The sequence below is a fragment of the Panulirus ornatus genome, chromosome 20 (genome assembly GCF_036320965.1).
Source record: "Panulirus ornatus isolate Po-2019 chromosome 20, ASM3632096v1, whole genome shotgun sequence".
NCBI lineage: Eukaryota > Metazoa > Arthropoda > Malacostraca > Decapoda > Palinuridae > Panulirus > Panulirus ornatus.
In genome coordinates, this window is record NC_092243.1 from 67576164 (window position 1) to 67594972 (window position 18809).

Genomic DNA, 18809 nt, shown 5'->3' on the forward strand with positions numbered 1-18809 from the left:
TGGAATGAGGACGAGAGCCAGAAGTTTGGTAAGGATGGTAGTACAACCATACAAAATAGAAAGATAAGGGGTGCACCTTAAAGCTGTACTTGGTGCAAAAAATATACATTAATTGTGCAAGAAGCTTATACGAAGAACAAGCTCATATGAAGAACTCACTCTAATGAAATCCTAGGCGATGAAGATAAAAAAAAAGCATTAGAGATGGAAAATTTACTACAAGTACAGACAGTGTGAGGTACAGAGGTCAGAAGAAGTCAGCACAAAAGACCAAATCCTTTATGAAAGCATGTTCATATTAGGCATGACAAAAAGATATACTCTCATACAGTAAAAGGTACAAGGAGGAGAAGCAGACCATGGAAGAGATGGATAGATGTAGATAGAAACATTATCATGATTAATGATATTTCAGATGGGGATGGAGGAACAAATAATTAGTAGTCATATGCAATGGAAGCATTTTTATTTTCTTGTATGGAAATGATATTAAAAGAGACTTTGGTCTCGCAATACAAACCATCTTAGTTTGTAAAGGAATGCTTTAACTCTGGAAGGCCACATTTCACCTTAACACACTGGAGATAGAATAAGGATGTATGCAGGTGATGCTGAGGAGGCTGTGATCCATGTCATTCAAATGGGACCGAGTAAGGATCATGGACACGCAGATAGAAAGATATATAATCTAAGAGTTACTTGAACAATGCATGAATGAAATCTTATTCAAAAGGTAATGGCCCGGTCAAATTTCAGGATATGTGAAGCTACTGAAGACCTAGGTTAGTTAAGCTTGAAGATATAAAAGAAATATGGAGACAAAAAAAAGATGCAAATATTTCCTTAGTGAAACACTGTGGTCATTTTTATATCAGATGTCAGGGGAATCACTCAACTGTACAGAATAGGCATTTGGGGTAATTGGTACAAAGTCATGCCATGTCCAAAGTGAAAAAATTATGAAGCACTAACAACGTGGAACCAAAGCTACATCCTTATATTAACCCCTTAACATTCCAGTTAGTTATCCTTACCAACCCTCAAAAGACACATTTTTCGAGGTGTTTAAAGAAAGTATCTGCTTCAGGTATACTTTTCATTCACTAATTTCACTGTAATAAGTATAACTGTTTTTGATATATCAGCACAATGCACTAAATAGTGCACAAGTTAGGCCTAAGTGCCTAGTGAGTTGCCACTGTGCATGTTTTACCATTTATTTTACCTACACTGAAATACTGATTACCAGTTATTATATATATATATATATATATATATATATATATATATTTTTTTTTTTTTTTTTTTTTTTTTTTTTATACTTTGTCGCTGTCTCCCGCGTTTGCGAGGTAGCGCAAGGAAACAGACGAAAGAAATGGCCCAACCCCCCCCCCCATACACATGTACATACACACGTCCACACACGCAAATATACATACCTACACAGCTTTCCATGGTTTACCCCAGACGCTTCACATGCCTTGATTCAATCCACTGACAGCACGTCAAACCCTGTATACCACATCGCTCCAATTCACTCTATTCCTTGCCCTCCTTTCACCCTCCTGCATGTTCAGGCCCCGATCACACAAAATCCTTTTCACTCCATCTTTCCACCTCCAATTTGGTCTCCCTCTTCTCCTCGTTCCCTCCACCTCCGACACATATATCCTCTTGGTCAATCTTTCCTCACTCATTCTCTCCATGTGCCCAAACCATTTCAAAACACCCTCTTCTGCTCTCTCAACCACGCTCTTTTTATTTCCACACATCTCTCTTACCCTTACGTTACTTACTCGATCAAACCACCTCACACCACACATTGTCCTCAAACATCTCATTTCCAGCACATCCATCCTCCTGCGCACAATATATATATATATATATATATATATATATATATATATATATATATTTCTTTTCTTTCTTTCAAACTATTCGCCATTTCCCGCGTTAGCAAGGTAGCGTTAAGAACAGAGGACTGGGCCTCTGAGGGAATAGCCTCACCTGGTCTCATTCTCCGTTCCCTCTTTTGGAAAATTAAAAAAAAATTGAGAGGGGAGGATTTCCAGTCACCCGCTCCCTCCCCTTTTAGTCGCCTTCTACGACATGCAGGGAATACGTGGGAAGTATTCTTTCTCCCCTATCCCCAGGGATAATATATATATATATATATATTTTTTTTTTTTTTTTTTTTTTTATACTTTGTCGCTGTCTCCCGCGTTTGCGAGGTAGCGCAAGGAAACAGACGAAAGAAATGGCCCAACCCCCCCCATACACATGTACATACACACGTCCACACACGCAAATATACATACCTACACAGCTTTCCATGGTTTACCCCAGACGCTTCACATGCCTTGATTCAATCCACTGACAGCACGTCAACCCCTGTATACCACATCGCTCCAATTCACTCTATTCCTTGCCCTCCTTTCACCCTCCTGCATGTTCAGGCCCCGATCACACAAAATCCTTTTCACTCCATCTTTCCACCTCCAATTTGGTCTCCCTCTTCTCCTCGTTCCCTCCACCTCCGACACATATATCCTCTTGGTCAATCTTTCCTCACTCATTCTCTCCATGTGCCCAAACCACTTCAAAACACCCTCTTCTGCTCTCTCAACCACGCTCTTTTTATTTCCACACATCTCTCTTACCCTTACGTTACTTACTCGATCAAACCACCTCACACCACACATTGTCCTCAAACATCTCATTTCCAGCACATCCATCCTCCTACGCACAACTCTATCCATAGCCCACGCCTCGCAACCATACAACATTGTTGGAACTACTATTCCTTCAAACATACCCATTTTTGCTTTCCGGGATAATGTTCTCGACTTCCACACATTTTTCAAGGCTCCCAAAATTTTCGTCCCCTCCCCCACCCTATGATCCACTTCCGCTTCCATGGTTCCATCCGCTGACAGATCCACTCCCAGATATCTAAAACACTTCACTTCCTCCAGCCTCTCACCATTCAAACTCACCTCCCAATTGACTTGACCCTCAACCCTACTGTACCTAATAACCTTGCTCTTATTGACATTTACTCTTAACTTTCTTCTTCCACACACTTTACCAAACTCCGTCACCAGCTTCTGCAGTTTCTCACATGAATCCGCCACCAGCGCTGTATCATCAGCGAACAACAACTGACTCACTTCCCAAGCTCTCTCATCCCCAACAGACTTCATACTTGCCCCTCTTTCCAAAACTCTTGCATTTACCTCCCTAACAACCCCATCCATAAACAAATTAAACAACCATGGAGACATCACACACCCCTGCCGCAAACCTACATTCACTGAGAACCAATCACTTTCCTCTCTTCCTACACGTACACATGCCTTACATCCTCGATAAAAACTTTTCACTGCTTCTAACAACTTTCCTCCCACACCATATATTCTTAATACCTTCCACAGAGCATCTCTATCAACTCTATCATATGCCTTCTCCAGATCCATAAATGCTACATACAAATCCATTTGCTTTTCTAAGTATTTCTCACATACATTCTTCAAAGCAAACACCTGATCCACACATCCTCTACCACTTCTGAAACCACACTGCTCTTCCCCAATCTGATGCTCTGTACATGCCTTCACCCTCTCAATCAATACCCTCCCATATAATTTACCAGGAATACTCAACAAACTTATACCTCTGTAATTTGAGCACTCACTCTTATCCCCTTTGCCTTTGTACAATGGCACTATGCAAGCATTCCGCCAATCCTCAGGCACCTCACCATGAGTCATACATACATTAAATAACCTTACCAACCAGTCAACAATACAGTCACCCCCTTTTTTAATAAATTCCACTGCAATACCATCCAAACCTGCTGCCTTGCCGGCTTTCATCTTCCGCAAAGCTTTTACTACCTCTTCTCTGTTTACCAAATCATTTTCCCTAACCCTCTCACTTTGCACACCACCTCGACCCAAACACCCTATATCTGCCACTCTGTCATCAGACACATTCAACAAACCTTCAAAATACTCATTCCATCTCCTTCTCACATCACCACTACTTGTTATCACCTCCCCATTTACGCCCTTCACTGAAGTTCCCATTTGCTCCCTTGTCTTACGCACCCTATTTACCTCCTTCCAGAACATCTTTTTATTCTCCCTAAAATTTACTGATAGTCTCTCACCCCAACTCTCATTTGCCCTTTTTTTCACCTCTTGCACCTTTCTCTTGACCTCCTGTCTCTTTCTTTTATACTTCTCCCACTCAATTGCATTTTTTCCCTGCAAAAATCGTCCAAATGCCTCTCTCTTCTCTTTCACTAATACTCTTACTTCTTCATCCCACCACTCACTACCCTTTCTAAACAGCCCACCTCCCACTCTTCTCATGCCACAAGCATCTTTTGCGCAATCCATCACTGATTCCCTAAATACATCCCATTCCTCCCCCACTCCCCTTACTTCCATTGTTCTCACCTTTTTCCATTCTGTACACAGTCTCTCCTGATACTTCTTCACACAGGTCTCCTTCCCAAGCTCACTTACTCTCACCACCTTCTTCACCCCAACATTCACTCTTCTTTTCTGAAAACCCATACTAATCTTCACCTTAGCCTCCACAAGATAATGATCAGACATCCCTCCAGTTGCACCTCTCAGCACATTGACATCCAGAAGTCTCTCTTTCGCACGCCTGTCCATTAACACGTAATCCAATAACGCTCTCTGGCCATCTCTCCTACTTACATAAGTATACTTATGTATATCTCGCTTTTTAAACCAGGTATTCCCGATCATCAGTCCTTTTTCAGCACATAAATCTACAAGCTCTTCACCATTTCCATTTACAACACTGAACACCCCATGCATACCAATTATTCCCTCAACTGCCACATTACTCACCTTTGCATTCATATCACCCATCACTATAACCCGGTCTCGTGCATCAAAACCGCTAACACACTCATTTAGCTGTTCCCAAAACACTTGCCTCTCATGATCTTTCTTCTCATGCCCAGGTGCATATGCACCAATAATCACCCACCTCTCTCCATCAACTTTCAGTTTTACCCATATTAATCGAGAATTTACTTTCTTACATTCTATGACATACTCCCACAACTCCTGTTTCAGGAGTATTGCTACTCCTTCCCTTGCTCTTGTCCTCTCACTAACCCCTGACTTCACTCCCCAGACATTTCCAAACCACTCTTCCCCTTTACCCTTGAGCTTCGTTTCACTCAGAGCCAAAACATCCAGGTTCCTTTCCTCAAACATACTACCTATCTCTCCTTTTTTCACATCTTGGTTACATCCACACACATTTAGGCACCCCACTCTGAGCCTTCGAGGAGGATGAGCACTCCCCGCGTGACTCCTTCTTCTGTTTCCCATTTTAGAAAGTTAATACAAGGAGGGGAGGATTTCCGGCCCCCCGCTCCCGTCCCCTCTAGTCGCTTTCTACGACACGCGAGGAATACGTGGGAAGTATTCTTTCACCCCTATCCCCAGGGATAATATACATATATAAACACACACGCACACACACACACACACACACACACACACATACATATATATACATATGAAAAATGTAAGAAACAATTTAGAAAACAAACTTTTAGCTTGAAATGAATGAAAAAATGAACGTCACATAAGTGGTGATGTGAGAAGGAGATGGAATGAGTATTTTGAAGGTTTGTTGAATGTGTCTGATGACAGAGTGGCAGATATAGGGTGTTTGGGTCGAGGTGGTGTGCAAAGTGAGAGGGTTAGGGAAAATGATTTGGTAAACAGAGAAGAGGTAGTAAAAGCTTTGCGGAAGATGAAAGCCGGCAAGGCAGCAGGTTTGGATGGTATTGCAGTGGAATTTATTAAAAAAGGGGGTGACTGTATTGTTGACTGGTTGGTAAGGTTATTTAATGTATGTATGACTCATGGTGAGGTGCCTGAGGATTGGCGGAATGCGTGCATAGTGCCATTGTACAAAGGCAAAGGGGATAAGAGTGAGTGCTCAAATTACAGAGGTATAAGTTTGTTGAGTATTCCTGGTAAATTATATGGGAGGGTACTGATTGAGAGGGTGAAGGCATGTACAGAGCATCAGATTGGGGAAGAGCAGTGTGGTTTCAGAAGTGGTAGAGGATGTGTGGATCAGGTGTTTGCTTTGAAGAATGTATGTGAGAAATACTTAGAAAAGCAAATGGATTTGTATGTAGCATTTATGGATCTGGAGAAGGCATATGATAGAGTTGATAGAGATGCTCTGTGGAAGGTATTAAGAATATATGGTGTGGGAGGCAAGTTGTTAGAAGCAGTGAAAAGTTTTTATCGAGGATGTAAGGCATGTGTACGTGTAGGAAGAGAGGAAAGTGATTGGTTCTCAGTGAATGTAGGTTTGCGGCAGGGGTGTGTGATGTCTCCATGGTTGTTTAATTTGTTTATGGATGGGGTTGTTAGGGAGGTAAATGCAAGAGTTTTGGAAAGAGGGGCAAGTATGAAGTCTGTTGGGGATGAGAGAACTTGGGAAGTGAGTCAGTTGTTGTTCGCTAATGATACAGCGCTGGTGGCGGATTCATGTGAGAAACTGCAGAAGCTGGTGACGGAGTTTGGTAAAGTGTGTGGAAGAAGAAAGTTAAGAGTAAATGTGAATAAGAGCAAGGTTATTAGGTACAGTAGGGTTGAGGGTCAAGTCAATTGGGAGGTGAGTTTGAATGGAGAAAAACTGGAGGAAGTGAAGTGTTTTAGATATCTGGGAGTGGATCTGTCAGCGGATGGAACCATGGAAGCGGAAGTGGATCATAGGGTGGGGGAGGGGGCGAAAATTTTGGGAGCCTTGAAAAATGTGTGGAAGTCGAGAACATTATCCCGGAAAGCAAAAATGGGTATGTTTGAAGGAATAGTGGTTCCAACAATGTTGTATGGTTGCGAGGCGTGGGCTATGGATAGAGTTGTGCGCAGGAGGATGGATGTGCTGGAAATGAGATGTTTGAGGACAATGTGTGGTGTGAGGTGGTTTGATCGAGTAAGTAACGTAAGGGTAAGAGAGATGTGTGGAAATAAAAAGAGCGTGGTTGAGAGAGCAGAAGAGGGTGTTTTGAAATGGTTTGGGCACATGGAGAGAATGAGTGAGGAAAGATTGACCAAGAGGATATATGTGTCGGAGGTGGAGGGAACGAGGAGAAGAGGGAGACCAAATTGGAGGTGGAAAGATGGAGTGAAAAGGATTTTGTGTGATCGGGGCCTGAACATGCAGGAGGGTGAAAGGAGGGCAAGAAATAGAGCGAATTGGAGTGATGTGGTATACAGGGGTTGACGTGCTGTCAGTGATTGAATCAAGGCATGTGAAGCGTCCGGGGTAAACCATGGAAAGCTGTGTAGGTATGTATATTTGCGTGTGTGGACGTGTGTATGTACATGTGTATGGGGGGGTTGGGCCATTTCTTTCGTCTGTTTCCTTGCGCTACCTCGCAAACGCGGGAGACAGCGACAAAGTATAAAAAAAAAAAAAAAAAAATATATATATATATATATATATATATATATATATATATATATATTTTTGCTTTGTCGCTGTCTCCCGCGTTTGCGAGGTAGTGCAAGGAAACAGACGAAAGAAATGGCTCAACCCACCCCCATACACATGTATATACATATGTCCACACACGCAAATATACATACCTACACAGCTTTCCATGGTTTACCCCAGACGCTTCACATGCCCTGATTCAATCCACTGATGGGACGTCAACCCCGGTATACCACATCGATCCAATTCACTCTATTCCTTGCCCTCCTTTCACCCTTCTGCATGTTCAGGCCCCGATCACACAAAATCTTTTTCACTCCTTCTTTCCACCTCCAATTTGGTCTCCCACTTCTCCTCGTTCCCTCCACCTCCGACACATATATCCTCTTGGTCAATCTTTCCTCACTCATTCTCTCCATGTGCCCAAACCATTTCAAAACACCCTCTTCTGCTCTCTCAACCACGCTCTTTTTATTTCCACACATCTCTCTTACCCTTACATTACTTACTCGATCAAACCACCTCACACCACACATTGTCCTCAAACCTCTCATTTCCAGCACATCCATCCTCCTGCACACAACTCTATCCATAGCCCACGCCTCGCAACCATACAACATTGTTGGAACCACTATTCCTTCAAACATACCCATTTTTGCTTTCCGAGATAATGTTCTCAACTTCCACACATTCTTCAAGGCTCCCAGGATTTTCGCCCCCTCCCCCACCCTATGATCCACTTCCACTTCCATGGTTCTATCCGCTGCCAGATCCACTCCCAGATATCTAAAACACTTTACTTCCTCCAGTTTTTCTCCATTCAAACTTACCTCCCAATTGACTTGACCCTCAACCCTACTGTACCTAATAACCTTGCTCTTATTCACATTTACTCTTAACTTTCTTCTTTCACACACTTTACCAAACTCAGTCACCAGCTTCTGCAGTTTCTCACATGAATCAGCCACCATATATATATATATATATATATATATATATATATATATATATATATATATATATATTTCTTTTTCTTTTCTTTTCTTTCGTACTATTCGCCATTTCCCACATTAGCGAGGTAGCGTTAAGAACAGAGGACTGGGCCTTTGAGGAAATATCCTCACCTGGCCCCCTTCTCTGTTCCTTCTTTTGGAAAAAAAAAAAAAAAAAAAAAAAAATGAGAGGGGAGGATTTCCAGCCCCCCGCTCCCTTCCCTTTTAGTCGCCTTCTACGACACGCAGGGAATACGTGGGAAGTATTCTTTCTCCCCTATCCCCAGGGATATATATATATATATATTATCCCTGGGATAAGGGAGAAAGAATACTTCCCACATATTCCCTGCGTGTCGGAGAAGGCAACTAAACGGGGAGGGAGCTGGAAATCCTCCCCTCTTGTTTTTTTTTTTAAATTTTCTAAAAGAAGGAACAGAGAAGGGGGCCAGGTGAGGGTATTCCCTCAAAGGCCCAGTCCTCTGTTCTTAACGCTACCTCGCTAATGCGGGAAATGGCAAATAGTTTGAAAGAAAGAAAGAAAAGATATATATATATATATATATATATATATATATATATATATATATATATATTAATATATATATATATATATATATATATATATATATATATATATATATATATATATATATATATATATATATATCCCTGGGGATAAGGTATAAAAAATACTTCCCAAGTATTCCCAGCGTGTCGTAGAAGGCGACTAAAAGGGGAGGGAGCGGGGGGCTGAAAATCCTCCCCTTCCATTTATAATTTTCCAAAAGAAGAAATAGAGAAGGGGGCTGAGTGAGGATATCCCCTCTAAGGCTCAGACCTCTGTTCTTAACGCTAATGCAGAAATGCAAATATGTATGGATGGAATATCTTTTCCTGCAATTATCATTGCGATTCATTAATGAGTTTTTTCATGACTGCAAAAACTATAAAAGTTCAGTAAGATTACCAGCCACAACAGTTAAGTGTTGGCAAGGTCAGGCAAGTGCTGGCAACCCTGCCTTCACGTATCATCTCAGTCAAATTTTGAAGTTGAAATAGTTAATGTCTATAAAATTGCTCTCCACATGAACCCAAGACAGATCATCATCAAATACTTCAAAGTCATCTGCCTGGTCCTCTAAGTCTAGCTTAAAGCCACTCGCATTGGCATGGTTGGAGGATGACTTGACTGCTGAGAGAAATTATCAAGCAATGCCACCCCAGGCTTGGTGCATAGTTCTGAAATTGAGGTGAAAAACTTGATACATATCCTTAAGACGTGTTGCTTAGCTCACTTACATGTCTGTCTGGAGGTATTAAGGGGTTAAACAGCAAGCATAAATTCCTGTAATCTGAGCAGAAGGGAAGATATGTCCCAAAGTAAAACAATTCTGGATAACAATACACTATGCTGAACAAAAATAAGACGTGGTAATAAACAAAAAATAATGAGAAAACTGTGAATTTTGTAATTAAACTTTGTAGACTGTGGAAAGCTAACAATTAATAAAACACTCCGAGATGGTATCAGGCAGAATGACACAATGCCAATGTAAACGAACAGTACTGGTGTTTCTTAGAGAATAATGTGGATAAGAAAGAGATTCATTATACAAGATACCCAAGTATGAATGTAAAGTTAAATATGCCTTAAAGACTGCTTACATTTTTATTCCAGTGAAAAATAAAGCATCAGAAATATTCTCAACTCACCTTGAGATTGGCATTGTTGGCCATGGTATGGTAAATGTAGAAGATACGTGTTGTGACATAATAAGCTATGATACAGTCAACAGTGTAATGTCCACGGGCTATGAGGACCATGACAACACCAGTTATTGCTAGTAAAGCAAAACACCAGTGTAGCAACCACCATCGTCTTGGAGTATCTGAAGAAATATCCAAAAGAAATATCCAATCATTTTCCTAATTCATAAAAGAAAGTAACAGTAAAGAAGCAAGGGAAGTCAAGAGATAGGAAGAAAAAAAAATACACTATAGAGAAAAGGAAAAGCAATATATGAAGGTTTATAATAACCAGAGAATACAATGGTGCAGCAGCATGAATGTGGCCAGAGTAAAGTTCAGTCAACTGGAGAAACTACAGTCCTTAACATCTTCCATACAAACCTATATTTCATTCATTTTTTATTATATTGTCGCTGTCTCCTGCTTAGCAAGGTAGCGCAAGGAAAGACAAAAGAATGGTCCAACCCACCCACATACACATGTATATACATAAATAGGGTGCGTAAGACAAGGGAGCAAATGGGAACTTCAGTGAAGGGCGCTAATGGGGAGGTGATAACAAGTAGTGGTGATGTGAGAAGATGGAATGAGTATTTTGAAGGTTTGTTGAATGTGTCTGATGACAGAGTGGCAGATATAGGGTGTTTGGGTCGAGGTGGTGTGCAAAGTGAGAGGGTTAGGGAAAATGATTTGGTAAACAGAGAAGAGGTAGTAAACGCTTTGCGGAAGATGAAAGCCGGCAAGGCAGCAGGTTTGGATGGTATTGCAGTGGAATTTATTAAAAAAGGGGGTGACTGTATTGTTGACTGGTTGGTAAGGTTATTTAATGTATGTATGACTCATGGTGAGGTGCCTGAGGATTGGCGGAATGCGTGCATAGTGCCATTGTACAAAGGCAAAGGGGATAAGAGTGAGTGCTCAAATTACAGAGGTATAAGTTTGTTGAGTATTCTTGGTAAATTATATGGGAGAGTATTGATTGAGAGGGTGAAGGCATGTACAGAGCATCAGATTGGGGAAGAGCAGTGTGGTTTCAGAAGTGGTAGAGGATGTGTGGATCAGGTGTTTGCTTTGAAGAATGTATGTGAGAAATACTTAGAAAAGCAAATGGATTTGTATGTAGCATTTATGGATCTGGAGAAGGCATATGATAGAGTTGATAGAGATGCTCTGTGGAAGGTATTAAGAATATATGGTGTGGGAGGCAAGTTGTCAGAAGCAGTGAAAAGTTTTTATCGAGGATGCAAGGCATGTGTACGTGTAGGAAGAGAGGAAAGTGATTGGTTCTCAGTGAATGTAGGTTTGCGGCAGGGGTGTGTGATGTCTCCATGGTTGTTTAATTTGTTTATGGATGGGGTTGTTAAGGAGGTAAATGCAAGAGTCTTGGAAAGAGGGGCAAGTATGAAGTCTGTTGGGGATGAGAGAGCTTGGGAAGTGAGTCAGTTGTTGTTTGCTGATGATACAGCGCTGGTGGCGGATTCATGTGAGAAACTGCAGAAGCTGGTGACGGAGTTTGGTAAAGTGTGTGGAAGAAGAAAGTTAAGAGTAAATGTGAATAAGAGCAAGGTTATTAGGTACAGTAGGGTTGAGGGTCAAGTCAATTGGGAGGTGAGTTTGAATGGAGAAAAACTGGAGGAAGTGAAGTGTTTTAGATATCTGGGAGTGGATCTGTCAGCGGATGGAACCATGGAAGCGGAAGTGGATCATAGGGTGGGGGAGGGGGCGAAAATTTTGGGAGCCTTGAAAAATGTGTGGAAGTCGAGAACATTATCCCGGAAAGCAAAAATGGGTATGTTTGAAGGAATAGTAGTTCCAACAATGTTGTATGGTTGCGAGGCGTGGGATATGGATAGAGTTGTGCGCAGGAGGATGGATGTGCTGGAAATGAGATGTTTGAGGACAATGTGTGGTGTGAGGTGGTTTGATCGAGTAAGTAACGTAAGGGTAAGAGAGATGTGTGGAAATAAAAAGAGCGTGGTTGAGAGAGCAGAAGAGGGTGTTTTGAAATGGTTTGGGCACATGGAGAGAATGAGTGAGGAAAGATTGACCAAGAGGATATATGTGTCGGAGGTGGAGGGAACGAGGAGAAGAGGGAGACCAAATTGGAGGTGGAAAGATGGAGTGAAAAGGATTTTGTGTGATCGGGGCCTGAACATGCAGGAGGGTGAAAGGAGGGCAAGGAATAGAGTGAATTGGAGCGATGTGGTATACAGGGGTTGACGTGCTGTCAGTGGATTGAATCAAGGCATGTGAAGCGTCCGGGGTAAACCATGGAAAGCTGTGTAGGTATGTATATTTGCGTGTGTGGACGTGTGTATGTACATGTGTATGGGGGGGTTGGGCCATTTCTTTCGTCTGTTTCCTTGCGCTACCTCGCAAACGCGGGAGACAGCGACAAAGTATTAAAAAAAAAAAAAAAAAAAAAAAAAAATTTCAACATATACATACACAAACATATACATATATACACATGCACATATTCATACATTCCCGCCGCCAAACATGAAATGACATCCCCTCCCCCCGTGTGCGTGCAAGGTAGCGCTACGAAAGGACAACAAAGGCCACATTTGTCCACACTCAGACTCTAGCTGTCATGTGTAATGCACTGAAACCACAGCTCACTTTCCACATCAAGGCCCCACAAAACTTTCCATGGTTTACTCCAGACACTTCACATGCCCTGGTTCAATCCATTGACAGCACGTCGACCCCGGTATACCACATCGTTCCAATTCACTCTATTCCTTCGCACGCCTTTCACCCTCCTGTATGTTCAGTCCCCGACCGCTCAAAATCTTTTTCACTCCATCCTTCCACCTCCAATTTGGTCTCCCACTTCTCCTCATTCCCTTCACCTCTGACATATATCCTCTTTGTCAATCTTTCCTCACTCATTCCCTCCATGTGACCAAACAATTTCAATACACCCTCTTCTGCTCTTTCAACCACTCTTTTTATTACCACACATCTCTCTTACCCTTTCATTACCTACTTGATCAAACCACCTCACACCTTATATTGTCCTCAAACATCTCATTTCCAACACATCGGTCAGTTGTTGTTCGCTGATGATACAGCGCTGGTGGCTGATTCAGGTGAGAAATTGAAAAAATTGGTGACTGAGTTTGGTAAAGTGGGTGAAAGAAGAAAGCCAAATGTAAATGTGAATAAGAGCAAGGTTAAAGGTTCAGTAGCATTGAGGGACAAATAAATTGGTAGGCAAGTCTGGATGGCAAGTCTGGATGGAGAAAAACTGGAGGAAGTGAAGTGTTTTAGATATCTGGGGGTGGATTCGGCAGTGGATGGAACCATGGAAGCGGAAGCGAGTCACAGGGTGGGGGAGGGGGCGAAGGTTCTGGGAGTGTTGAAGAATGTGTGGAAAGCGAGAATGTTATCTCGGAAAGCAAAAATGGGTATGTTTGAAGAAATAGTGCTTCCAACAAAGTTATATGGTTGTGAGGCATGGGTGATATATAGGGCTGTGTGGAGGAGGGTGGATGTGTGGACTGTTGGAAATGAGATGTTTGAGAACAAACCTATATATTAAAATGAAATTAATTAATACTGATCACCTAATCTCACTAACCTTTTCATGCTCTCTACCAGTCATATTTTTTCTTGACTGAAAGAAATCAGCTACACTCCAATTTGCAGACCACTATTCCAAACTTTGGTAACCCCATACTTCATGCAAAGAATAACATGATGTGGCATACAACAGGGGTCAATGTGCAGTTAATGGATAGAACCAGGGCATGTGAAGCATGTGGATGGTGGGCTATGGTGCATTACACAACAGACAGAGAATGGAAAAGTGGATGAAAACTTTTCTTTGTTAATGGTACTACCTTGCTATGCTGAAAATGGTGAACAAGTATAAAAAAAAGATGCAATATATTTTATTTTTCAAATAAGAGGATTGCTGTTGCCAGCCGGTCAACTGCAGCCATTTCTGTTGTCTTGATGCTGTGTCTGGATTGTCAATTTCTGTCATGTCATCTGTTTCACTTTTCTGTTTCTTCTTCACTTCCTAGCTCACAAAGTTTATCAGAGTCTACTGCATCCAGGATATCAACAAGTCCTAGGACTTACATGGGCCAGAGATGGTATGCCAGCAAGTGGATATTGTAATCTTTTTAATATTTTAATGGCTACTTATCCTTAAACACAAAAAATTGGCTCACTGTCTGGAATCAGATTCTTGTGTTCCCATTTCTTAAAACTCACCATTTTTATTCTCATCAATACCTCTGGCATTAAATTTAATAGGGTGTTGCTATTGCTGAACCCTATGGTTAATGCAAGTTATTTTAGGTGTTGCTGTCACAACATCCTTCAATGAATTAGTTCATGTCCCACTATGTTACGTTTTATTGTCTATTACTTTCACTGTAATAACCAATAGGATTTTTTTCAGATGTTCCAGCAAAACTTGCTAAAATGTGTAATAGTAAGGCCCGAGTGTCTTGCAAGTTGCCACAGTGCATGTTTTATCATTTACTCAACCTTATACTAAAGAACTCAATACTGATTATTATTGTTTTATGTTATATATCTTTTCTTACCATGATCATTGTGGTCCAGCAAACAGTAAAACTATGAGTGCCAAATTACTGGCTGCACCAGTCAGAGATGGTGTTAACAAAGTTGAGCAGGATCTGGCAACACAACCTCCACTCTTGCTAAAAAACCTTCTGCCTCATCTTAATCAACTTTTAATGTTGAAAGATTCAGTGTCCATAAAATCACTCATCACATAATCCAAAGACAATTTTTCAGGATCATCTTCTAGTTCCTCTAATCTAGCTGAAAACTGCTTAATTTCCTCAATAGAGAACTCACGAAAATGTTTTCTCACTTTCATGGCAGGTGAATGAATAACTATGAGGAGAAATTATAGCTCACTGTCACCTCAGTCACCACCCTGCCAGGCTCCATGCACGGCTTTAAAAATATGGAGTGAAACCAGATAACAGATATCCATCTAAAGGTGTTGCTTACCTCGTGCAAATATCTGTTTGGCGACATGGCTCGGTTATAATTTATCTGCTCTGCTGAAAGGCCTTCTAAGCAAAAGCAATACCCATAAGTTGGCAAAATCTGCAATTTGCTTAATGCCAGGCCCCATGGTTGCAGGATCATAAACATGAAAGTGTGCTTATTGCTAATTTCCAGTACAGGTAAACAGTTATCATACCCTTTCAACATTACCAATTACCTATATCTACTCGTCCACTCAGTAAATTTTCTCACTTTTTCACATCACTCATTAATACGAGTTGCCAGACCCTCAAAATTACCCAAGTTTCCTCCTCAAAGCACCCTTAACCTCTTCTTTATCATTACATATATAGTATATGCATCTTCTGATGATGATATTACTATCTCTTACATAAGATTTCCAGTAAGGAGCTTAGACTTGCTTACTTGTAAATGACAATCTATTTGTGTTACTCACTTTTCACTGAAGAGTTCAAAAACCTAGCCATCATACATATCCATTCCACTGCAGATAAGCATCTATTACATTCATATTTGCTTTCCTAAATGAGTCTGATTCCATGTACACATATCTGTGATTTATCTTCCTCACACATAGGTCAACTATATTGCCTAAGTTTAAAATTATTGTCATAATTTATGTCATGCACAAATTCAAAATGACTTTTGACTACTTTAGAACACACACACAATGAAACAGTAATGTTCAAATTCTTTCTAGAAAAAAATAATTGTGGCAAAACTTTGAAAAAATTAAGCATTTAATTCCAAGGATATTGAGCAATACATAAATCCTCAAATTATGAGTAATAATACAGAATATTAATTTTCAAGAGAAAACTTCAATTCAAGTCAACTCATACTTACATTCTCTTACAACAAGATATGCCAAAACAAGGCAGACTGTGTGACCAGAGTAGATGTAATCCCCGCAGAATGTGTGCTGCCCATTAAGTGACAAGCCAAATCCTGAGAGCAACTGGATCACCCGTTTGGCCACCAATACTGGGCTGGTATAATTGGCTTTTGGCGAGCAATAGTAATGAGGGTTGGCAACAGGAAGGACTGTTACATACATTGTGATGGAGCGATAAAAATATAATAACCCCATCATCAGGAAGATACGACGGAAGAGAATCCACCTGAAAACATATTATGCCATTAATATTAAAAAATAAAAAAAATCTTGACTAACTTAGGTTAGCTACACACAAACACTCACACACACACACACACACACATATATATATATATATATATATATATATATATATATATATATTTTGTTTTTGCTTTGTCGCTGTCTCCCGCGTTTGCGAGGTAGCGCAAGGAAACAGACGAAGGAAATGGCCCAACCCACCCCCATACACATGTATATACATACGTCCACACTCGCAAATATACATACCTACACAGCTTTCCATGGTTTACCCCAGACGCTTCACATGCCTTGATTCAATCCACTGACAGCACATCAACCCCGGTATACCACATCGCTCCAATTCACTCTATTCCTTGCCCTCCTTTCACCCTCCTGCATGTTCAGGCCCCGATCACACAAAATCTTTTTCACTCCATCTTTCCACCTCCAATTTGGTCTCCCTCTTCTCCTCGTTCCCTCCACCTCCGACACATATATTCTCTTGGTCAATCTTTCCTCGCTCATTCTCTCCATGTGCCCGAACCATTTCAAAACACCCTCTTCTGCTCTCTCAACCACGCTCTTTTTATTTCCACACATCTCTCTTACCCTTACGTTACTTACTCGATCAAACCACCTCACACCACATATTGTCCTCAAACATCTCATTTCCAGCACATCCATCCTCCTGCGCACAACTCTATCCATAGCCCACGTCTCGCAACCATACAACATTGTTGGAACCACTATTCCTTCAAACATACCCATTTTTGCTCTCCGAGATAATGTTCTCGACTTCCACACATATATATATATATATATATATATATATATATATATAGATATGGGGATAGGGGATTAAGAATACTTCCCACGTATTCCCTGCGTGTCGTAGAAGGCGACTAAAAGGGGAGGGAGCGGGTGGCTGGAAATCCTCCCCTCTTGTTTTTTTCAATTTTCCAAAAGAAGGAACAGAGTGGGGCCAGGTGAGGATATTCCCTCAAAGGCCCAGTCCTCTGTTCTTAATGCTACCTCGCTAACGTGGGAAATGGCGAATAGTACGAAAGAAAGAAAGAAATATATATATATATATATATATATATATATATATATATATATATATATATATATATATATATATATATATTATTTATTTTTTTTTTTATTATACTTTGTCGCTGTCTCCCGCGTTTGCGAGGTAGCGCAAGGAAACAGACGAAAGAAATGGCCCAACCCCCCCCCCATACACATGTATATACATACATCCACACACACAAATATACATACCTACACAGCTTTCCATGGTTTACCCCAGACGCTTCACATGCCCTGCTTCAATCCACTGACAGCACGTCAACCCCGGTATACCACATCGCTCCAATTCACTCTATTCTTTGCCCTCCTTTCACCCTCCTGCATGTTCAGGCCCCGATCACACAAAATCTTTTTCACTCCATCTTTCCACCTCCAATTTGGTCTCCCTCTTCTCCTTGTTCCCTCCACCTCCGACACATATATCCTCTTGGTCAATCTTTCCTCACTCATCCTCTCCATGTGCCCAAACCACTTCAAAACACCCTCTTCTGCTCTCTCAACCACGCTCTTTTTACTTCCACACATCTCTCTTACCCTTACGTTACTCACTCGATCAAACCACCTCACACCACACATTGTCCTCAAACATCTCATTTCCAGCACATCCATCCTCCTCCGCACAACTCTATCCATAGCCCACGCCTCGCAACCATACAACATTGTTGGAACCACTATTCCTTCAAACATACCCATTTTTGCTTTCCGAGATAATGTTCCCGACTTCCACACATTCTTCAAGGCCCCCAGAATTTTCGCCCCCTCCCCCACCCTATGATCCACTTCCGCTTCCATGGTTCCATCCGCTGCCAGATCCACTCCCAGATATCTAAAACACTTTACTTCCTCCAGTTTTTCTCCATTCAAACTCACCTCCCAATTGACTTGACCCTCAACCCTACTGTACCTAATAACCTTGCTCTTATTCACATTTACTCTTAACTTTCTTCTTCCACACACTTTACCAAACTCAGTCACCAGCTTCTGCAGTTTCTCACATGAATCAGCCACCAGCGCTGTATCATCAGCGAACAACAACTGACTCACTTCCCAAGCTCTCTCATCCCCAACAGACTTCATACTTGCCCCTCTTTCCAAAACTCTTGCATTTACCTCCCTAACAACCCCATCTATAAACAAATTAAACAACCATGGAGACATCACACACCCCTGCCGCAAACCTACATTCACTGAGAACCAATCACTTTCCTCTCTTCCTACACGTACACATGCCTTACATCCTCGATAAAAACTTTTCACTGCTTCTAACAACTTTCCTCCCACACCATATATTCTTAATACCTTCCACAGAG

The 18809-nt window shown here is 41.3% G+C and overlaps 1 protein-coding gene across 10 annotated transcripts in view; it reads right to left on the reverse strand.

The window, feature by feature from the left end:
- Nucleotides 1–18809, reverse strand: part of LOC139756091 (phosphatidylcholine:ceramide cholinephosphotransferase 2-like) — a 396755-nt gene that overhangs the window by 7012 nt on the left and 370934 nt on the right. For all 10 annotated transcript variants that reach the window (XM_071675131.1, XM_071675128.1, XM_071675129.1 and 7 more), the window contains 2 exons: nt 16131–16405; nt 10224–10399 (listed from right to left, as the gene is read on the reverse strand). In XM_071675131.1, coding sequence (XP_071531232.1) covers nt 10224–10399; nt 16131–16405 — 451 coding nt within the window. The remainder of the gene's footprint in view (nt 1–10223; nt 10400–16130; nt 16406–18809) is intronic.